Source organism: Plasmodium fragile, assembly GCF_000956335.1.
Source record: "Plasmodium fragile strain nilgiri unplaced genomic scaffold supercont1.16, whole genome shotgun sequence".
Classification (NCBI taxonomy): Eukaryota; Apicomplexa; class Aconoidasida; order Haemosporida; family Plasmodiidae; genus Plasmodium; species Plasmodium fragile.
The window spans coordinates 84,114-92,769 of NW_012192596.1; the positions used below are offsets into that span (position 1 = coordinate 84,114).

Below are 8,656 nucleotides of genomic sequence, written 5' to 3' on the forward strand. Positions count from 1 at the left end.
TTTCATGCATGGCAAGTAATAATCACCCCAGACGGAATTTCCACCTAATAACACTAGTGTAACTGCTTTTTAAAATGAGAAAGCGAAAATATGGAAGTCGGTCTACCCCCACAGGGAACGAAGCAAATGAGAATCCCCTAGACGAACAGGAAAGAAAGTACATTTACCCAAGCATCGCCCACTCGCCAATACTGTTGCACAACGACCAGGTCATCTACGCATATGGTAGCAGTCTGATATTTTATTCCCTGAAGGAAAAGAAATTTGTGAACAAAATCGATGAGCATCAAAATGCTATTAGATCATTAGATGTTAATATGAATGGAAATAAAAAATATTTCTTGACAACTGGTGATGATAAAATTATAGTGATTTATGATGAGCAGTGGTCCGTGTGCCACAAAATTGTGCATAAGAAAAAAATCGTCAAGGCGTACTTTTTAAAATATGTACAAAAGGAAGACAAGAAGTTTGAAATAATTTTCATTGATAAGTATGGAGACGTGTACTTGTTTGACCTGAATGTGGTGGAGCGCGGGTGGGGACATGTGACGCAGGGGTCCCTCGCCACGGGGGAATCCTCAACCATTGGGAAGGTCCCAATGACGAGCCAATCGAGCTGCACCACCACATTGAGCTATCTGCAGGATGCGCTGAACGACATTCAAGAAAAGGACGAGGATTTGTTTTTCATGAATAATTTCGAGCGCATGCTTCAGGGCGAGGAAGAAGAGCAAGACGAGGGGGAAGATAAATCGGAAGGGGGTCACTCGGGAGGTGACGAAGAGCAGTCCGGCAAACCGCTTCCCTGTGATCCACTCCCTGGTGAGGCACCACCCCGCGAGGAAGGCAAGCTTGCCCAGGTGAAGGAAAAACTCGAGCGCCACTACTCCAAGTGCTTCCAAAGCGAAACATTGATGTACCCAATCGTTACCTGTAACTCTGCAGTCATATCGCTACATTACGACAGCAACTTTTTAATAATAGGAGACCGAGATGAAAAAATCAGAATTGTGAAAAATAAAAAAATAAACAAGATATACAACTTTTATTTAAATCACAAATTATTTATTACTTCCCTCGTTTTGATAAATTCTAAAACGTTTTGTTCTGCCGCCGCTGATTGCTATCTGCACATGTGGGACATTAAGACGAAGGAAATTATCGACACGATGTATTTAGACTCCTCTTTTTTGTGCAAATTGGCAGAATTGAAGGAGCCGTTTACCACTTCTCCCCACCTGAACAAATATAAATTTGTTATCAACACATTGATTTTTAAGGAAAGTACTTGGACAATCTATGCCACTGCTGAAAATTTGAAAGGAATATTAATTATACCCCTAACGCTAAATAAAGATGGCAGCCATTTGTTAACTTTCAACAAGGAAGAAATTTCATTTTTCCCTCTTCAACAGGAGGTTTTATCTTTCATCTTTTTATCAAGTGGTGGGGATGAGTGTATACTTTTTGTCGATAGGAGTGCAGGCCATTTGCATCAGATCAAATTAACAGATCGTGGGAAGTTGGTTGGAGAGGTTGTCACCCTTGACAGCCATGCCTTCTTTGACGGCGCACAACAAATGGGTAATGGTAGAGTTCATGCCTCGTTTGACTGCTAAGCGATTGCTTTTCTTCACGGCAGTTCTGGAGATGTGAGGTGTTTCCCCCCCCCTTCAGCGAGTCACCCTTTAAACAACCCCCACATATCCCCACTCCCTGCTAATCCACATTTTTTTTTTTTTTCTTTCCCCCGTTTTTAGATATCGGATTAATAAATTACTGGAAGCACACCACAATAGAGGACGGCATCCATTAAGGGGAAATTTTCCATTTGCTGTGTATCGAGGTGTCCCCCCACTTGTGGCTGCATTTTATACGCCTTCGCAAAGTTGCAGTTTTTCCGTTTTGTTGCAAATTTTTTTTAACCATTTGACGTGTTTTTGCTTCATTTTAAAATTGTTACAGCCAGGCACTTTTTTGTACCGCTTTAGAGGAACGGGAAGAAAGTGCGCACTGCATGGTCCTCAGCAAATTTATGCCTGTGCTGCGTTAAATATATATATGGTACGAGAGTGCGCATGTCGTGTAGGTTCTCATAAGCGCATAACAACGTTGATGGCGTTGGTGCTAGCAGTTTTTATGGGTTCCTTTTTACTTATTAATTTAATTCCCCCTTTTTGTTGAAGCGTTTCCAGTGAAGCGTATTTATTTTTCTACCCCCGTTTCATTTATTTTTGCCCAACTACACGACAAGTTTTCCTAATCTAAGAAAAAACAGGAAACAAAATGTTGCGCCACAACAACGTGAAATTGTTATGGCGTTTTTTTTTACCACCTGTAGGTGGAGTGCTAACCGTTTAAGCTATTTTTGCAAATAATTAATCCATGTCTCATGTTTTGCTCAATTTGTGTGTTCATTTTTGAAAGCAATTTTTTTTTTTTTTAACCTTTTTAAAATTACTTGCAATTTGAGGAAGGCCACAAAAGGCATTTACCGCCAAGTGGGAAACAGCTGCATATAAACAAACATATGCGTATATGTGTTCAAGTGGATACATGTACCTTCTTACGAACATAAGGGTGGTGGTAAATTGTAAGCTTCAACAATAATGGTAATTGGCAGTAGGCAAATATGCGAACCATTTTGACCTAGCTAATAATGCGCACGTGTCATCCTCTTATCCGTTTAATCTGTATTGAAAGGGGAATTCAGATAGACCACAGGAGTACTTAACAAATTATGAGCGCACAGTGGTAGGGAAAAAGTAGAAACCACAACCGTGTGTGAAGAAGTGCTCACATGGGAGTTAATCGTTCCTACTGGAAAGCGCCATCTTAGGAGTTAACTTGAAGGACAGAGACGTGATGTCACAAAAAGGTGAATCCCCTCGCATTCCCCATATCCTTTGACCAAACCCGGAAGCACGAAATTGTTCGAACAAATCTATGCACAACATCAGGTACTCAAAATTGTATGTACACTTTTCACCCGCTAAGGACGCCCCCATTTGTATCATCAGAACAGAGGCAAAATGAAAGAAGACGAATCGGACCAACCTGTACAGAAAAAAGAGTATGAGAAAACGTTTTGGGAACAAATTGGGAAACCCAAGCACATTTTAGCGCCTATGGTTGATTTAAGCGAATTAGCATTTCGATTGTTATGCAGAAATTACAACTGTCACTTAGCTTTCACCCCCATGTTACATGCAAAAAATTTTGTGGAGCATGAAAAATATCGGAAAAGTTATTTTCAAAGTTGCGAAAAAGATAAACCTGTAATTGCGCAGTTTTGTGGGAACGATTCGAAAATTATTTTAAACGCAATTGAGTATGTTAAGAACGACGTGAATGCTGTTGATCTGAATTTAGGGTGTCCGCAGCAAATTGCCAAAAAGGGGAATTATGGAGCTTTTTTATTACATAAGCACGATGAAGTGGTGACTTTAGTGTCAGACATAACGAATAATTGCAATGTCTCCATTACCTGTAAAATTAGAAAAATTGACCAAGATTATCAGAAAACATTAAACTTGTGTTATGATTTACAAAGTCGTAATGTCAAAATGATTACTGTTCATGGAAGGACAAAGGAGGAAAAAGGCGTAAATATTAAAGAATGTGATTATGAAATTATTAAAATTATCAAGGAAAGATTAAATATCCCAATAATAGCTAATGGATCCATCGAACATTTTGAAGATATACAAAAATGCTTAAATTATACCAAGGCCGACGCAGTTATGTGTGCAGAAATTTTACTCGAAAAACCTTATTTTTTTTCAAACCAAAATGTCCACACAGTGGATGTGGTCAATGAGTATTACGATTTATTTTTACAGTACGAGTCCAACACAAAATATTTAAAAGGACATTTGTTTAAAATGTTATATAAGTATTTTCAAGTGCACACGGATTTGAGAGACTTACTGAATAATTGCCACTCGCTGGATGACTATGTAAACTTTCGCTCCATTTTGAACGAGAAAAGGAGTAGCGGCGTCCTCACCGAGAGCACTCTCAGTTGGTACAGGAGGTATAGGAAATCCCAGTGAAGAGGGGGCAAGAGGGGAGCAAGTTTCCCTGCCGACATATACCCGTATATGTGCACATATATATGTGTGTGGCTTCCCATTCGTTTTGTAGTTGCAAGCATGCCGCTGCTTATTTTTTTTAATTCGTCCTATGAGTTAGTTTTTGAGGGGCCTACACACCCCAATAATACCTGTTTGTCCTAGTCGTATTATTTGTGTTAGCAGTGCCCATCTTTGTGCAGCATTTATTCTTTTTTTTTTGTCAGTTTGTTTTTTATTTCCTTATGTATGATTTAGCCCTTTTACAACATTGGCACACCATTTCGGCTCTTTATTATTTTTGTTTTTTGTTTGTCATTTTTGAAAAGGCGAAAGTTGTCGACAAATGGTTTTATCGTCAATTTTTTGAAATATTTAAAAAATGTAGCGAAGCCTTTTTGGCTAGCTCTTAAAAAAAAAAAAAAAAAAAAAAAAAAAAAAAAAAAAAAAAAAAAAAAAAAAAAAAAAAAAAAAAAAAAAAAAAAAAAAAAGGAATAAATAAATAAATAAAATAGGAACTGTGCAGACAGAATTGTTCCGTATTTTTGGCGTCGTTGTGCAGACATTTCCCTTGTTCTTCCCTTCTTTTGTACTCCTTTTGCGGTATTGGCTAGAAACGAAGAAAAGGTGTTACTTTTCCTTTTTCTGCTTTCTCATTTTTTTTATCTCCAAGGTAACATTCTCAATGTTCTAAAAAAAGAGACAACGGAAATGAGGACATGTGTGCACATGCGCATTGGAGGTGTTACCGAAGCAGAAGCGCAGGAATTTTTTTTTTTCTCACCTTGTTTATTTCTCCTATTTGTGAATTTAAAAACTCTATGTCATTCTCAGACGACTTGATGTTGCTCTCAAGTTCTGATATTTTTTCCTCATAGCCCTGCGTGTCGGCATTTATATTATCATTTATCATATCTATTTGGGCTTTCAAGGTTTGTATTTGATAATTCGGGATAGTTTTACTGTTATTCACTGTGGAAGCATTATTACTGCTAGCATTGACGCTGCTACTATTGCTGTTACTTTTCGCGTTTTTAATGGCGAAGATTTTTTTTTTTAACTGACTGTCTATGTTGACTAACTGTTCTTGTTTTTTTTTCAAAATGTGTTCATTTTCCATATAGGTATTTTTTAATTTCATTAGTTCTTCTTTTAATTGTCTGATTTCTTCATATTTTGTTTGTATAGACAGTTGTGTTTCATTTAGGCAAATTTCATCTATGGCTTTTAGCTGTTGCTTGGAAATATTTTCCAGCGCCTCCTTATCATTATTCAGTTTTTGTAAAATTTCTTCGTTTTCTTTTAGTTTGTTTTCAAGCTTGACTATTTTGTCTGTATTGTCTTCTATGCTTACTTTGCTCTTTAACAATTCGATATTTTTCTTGTATTTGTTTAATTCGTTTATGGCTGATTTTTCAATGGAATTTTTGGTGCCAGCTGTGGTTTTCTTTTTCACTTGTAAAAGTACATTTTCTAAAAATACCTTCTCTAATTTTAACAAATTCTTTTTTATTTCGGAGTAAATTTCATCATTTTCCGCATTTTTATTCTCCTCGATATTTTTTTCCACCACCAGATTCATTTTCATGGCGTTCTCTACATTCTTTTTGTTATTCAAAATGGTACTGCTCGAACTCATGTACTTATTCATCCTGGGGCAATTATTGTTATTTTATGTGGAAGACACACAAATGGGTCACTTACTTTGAAGTACAGCTACAGATGGCAATCGAAGGTCACGAAAGAAAATGTGTCGCAAATTAAGATAGACTACCGAATACCACCTACACCGATGACTCATGCACAGGTGAGAACTAGGCAAGGGTGAATACGATCGTCCTTTTTATTTTCCTTAATATATGAGGTTATAATTTGCACATGAAAATGTGCACTTTTATGTTTAAGCGGTTTTGACAATGGGTGAGGGGTACATTTTTTATCGTTATTTAAAATTCATGAATAGCAGGGATTGGGAAGGCTCCTCGTAGAGGGTTTATACAAAGCGACGGAGACTCGGAAGACCAGTAGGTGCAGCAGGAGCAGCCCCCTTTCCAAATGTGCATTCTTCATAAGTGGACACGTCCATTGGCAAGGAAGTGAGCGTACATAAGTGCACACTCATCGTTCTTCTTTACACTTTATGGCTCTTCAAAATAGGCCGTTTTCACTGCAAACGTGTGAAGCAAACGCTTTTGGAAGGCACAAAGATCACGGTGAAGATTTGTGCCTATGCTTATTCAAAAGATTGACGCTTCTGTGCTTTTACACAATAGACAGGTAGTCATTTAAAAAAAAAAAAAAAAAAAAAAAATTGCAATACACATTAGAGGGCGCAGTACCTATGTATTATTCAGTATGGTAAAAAAAGGACTGTATCTCAAAGCGCGCATAAACATGACAAATCAATATTAAGAAGCGTAAAATGATTATCATCACTAATCGTATTTATTTAGCAATCCCGCTAGTGAGCATTGAAGAATCTTGAATGCTTTTAGCGTTCAAAAAAAATGTACTGTCTTTTAGAAAATGGATAAGGTGAAAAAAGAACATTTCCCGATATGACTAGACTAATCAAAGCGTATGAAACCGTTTGAATTTTCCCCATCTTTAGCACTTTTATTTAATCCGAACGATCACGTTCGGGTTAAGGGGCAACAGAATTGGCGTAGGTGTGTTCCGCATCTAAGTTGCTTCCATAAAATGTGTGTATGATAGTATAGGTACGCCTATGCTTACTTTTGCCTAGGAAAGGAACTTTTTCCTCACCTTCATGCGATTGCAAAAGAGGATGGGCATGCGAAGGCCAAAAAAGTTATACACATAAATAAAGATAATTAGCGGCAGTAGGTGGACTTTAAAATGTACTCAATCTGTTATCTTTTGACACGCTACTTCTGCCGCTTTGCCACCCTTATGGGGGAAGTTCCACTTTGTTTCTCTCTTATTTTGTTACATTTGTTTTCAATTTTTTTTTTTTTTTTTTTCATCCTTTTAACCCGTTCCTCCTTTCCCTTAACAGTAGACAATCGCCTCACAGCTGCGCCAATTATTTTTCATTGTGTTAAGGGTTATTACTGATTACCAAAATGGTAAATGCAAAAATTTCATTTTTTTTTTTTTTGTCCTTTTTTCCCATTCATGGGTGTGCCATTTTTTTTTTGGCGTCAGTGAGGGTCCACTAAGGGTCTTATATCCTTTTGTTAAAAATGACACTCTATGGAGTGCGTGCATACAAGTGAACCGTGTGGTATGGGTAGCAATGTGGAGGGCACAGGAACTAGCAAAAATAGGGTTATGAGCGACATGTTAACTAGAGTCTATTATTCAACTCAGGTGCTGGGCGAGGGTATAAAAATTGAGAGTTCTATAAAAAGGGCAAAACCACCAGATGTGATTAAAACAAACGAGGGAAGATCCTTCCTTATGTATTTGACCCATTCGGCGCGAAAACGCCCAAGAGGCACACTTCGTGTTCCACGAATAATGTGTTATGGGTTACACGTCAGGTCGGGTTTGTTCCTCGTGGGGGTTGAACAAATGCTATATTCTTTTTATTCTCACGTGAAATTAAGCTTTTTATAGCACTTACCACATGTGCGACAATTATATTTGTGCTTGGCACATTTCAGCCTTTTTTAATAAATTTTACTTATATTGCATCGTCCCCCACCACGATAGTGTACTCTGGGAAATGGCGAATAAATGCAGGTCGTCAAGTATGCATAGGTGAACGCGCATTTGCACAAGGGGAAAACATAAATGGACCCGTGGGGTGGCCTTTTTTTTTTTTTTAAGAAATAAAGATTAGTTCAAATAAATTTCCCATGCGTATCCGTTTTTTTTTTTTTTTTTTTTTTTTTTTTTTTGTTGCATTATATACCATTTGGAAATTAGTAAACTGTCACTTTTGTTGACATGTTTTATTGACATTTTTTTATGTTTGCCTTTTCGTGCGTATTTTTATTTCCACTTTTTTTTTTCTTTTCCACGCGAATTGATCTTTTCTGCGGAAAAGAAGCCCAGTTATTTTTACATTGAAAAAAAAAATAAAGGGCATTCGAGATGGCGCATGATATATTTTTGCATGTACAAACATATGCGTAAGTGCATGTTTTATGTGGAGATACGGTAGTACGTCCTCGTATGACCATCATGTCCTCATGACATTGCTCTCGTTCAGACGAAGGTGCTGTGTTAAGTAACAGAGCCCATCATGTAAACGTGAAAAATAAACCATCGGCGGTAGCGGTTTATAAAGAGGGTGATTACCCGATTTTTTTTATGCACAATTTGCGTTTATTTATTTATTTTTTCTTTTTTTTTCTGTGAAAAAAGTACATACATGTGTATACAGGAGTTTGTGCGTAACGTGTACTTTTCACATACATATGGTTGAATGAACAGAGAAAGCAGGAGGGGGTTGCTTAGAGGATCCTCCCCCTTGGTAGCTTGCTATAAAATTGTAAACGTCTAGCACAGTGGTGAGGAGTGTCTCCATTCGTCAGAGCAGTCTAGTGGGTTCATCTGTCCCCCCGCTTAGCTGACATAGACAGTGCTCTCTTCCTGTTTGTGTGTGCAAA

At 37.5% G+C, this 8,656-nt stretch overlaps 3 protein-coding genes across 3 annotated transcripts; 2 read left to right on the top strand and 1 right to left on the bottom strand.

Annotated features, from left to right (window-relative positions):
• Positions 1 to 74: 74 nt before the first annotated feature.
• On the top strand, positions 75 to 1,819 carry AK88_01776 (uncharacterized protein; the record flags this gene model as incomplete). Its single annotated transcript, XM_012479411.1, has 2 exons — positions 75 to 1,587; positions 1,764 to 1,819. 2 exons carry the CDS (start codon positions 75 to 77, stop codon positions 1,817 to 1,819), a joined length of 1,569 nt encoding a protein of 522 aa, XP_012334834.1.
• A 1,216-nt stretch (positions 1,820 to 3,035) lies between these two features.
• On the top strand, positions 3,036 to 4,058 carry AK88_01777 (uncharacterized protein; the record flags this gene model as incomplete). Its single annotated transcript, XM_012479412.1, has 1 exon — positions 3,036 to 4,058. The coding sequence occupies one exon, from the start codon at positions 3,036 to 3,038 to the stop codon at positions 4,056 to 4,058; it is 1,023 nt and encodes a 340-aa protein (XP_012334835.1).
• Positions 4,059 to 4,706: 648 nt separating this feature from the next.
• On the bottom strand, positions 4,707 to 5,727 carry AK88_01778 (uncharacterized protein; the record flags this gene model as incomplete). Its single annotated transcript, XM_012479413.1, has 2 exons — positions 4,707 to 4,766; positions 4,861 to 5,727. The coding sequence occupies 2 exons, from the start codon at positions 5,725 to 5,727 to the stop codon at positions 4,707 to 4,709; spliced, it is 927 nt and encodes a 308-aa protein (XP_012334836.1).
• Positions 5,728 to 8,656: the final 2,929 nt, after the last annotated feature.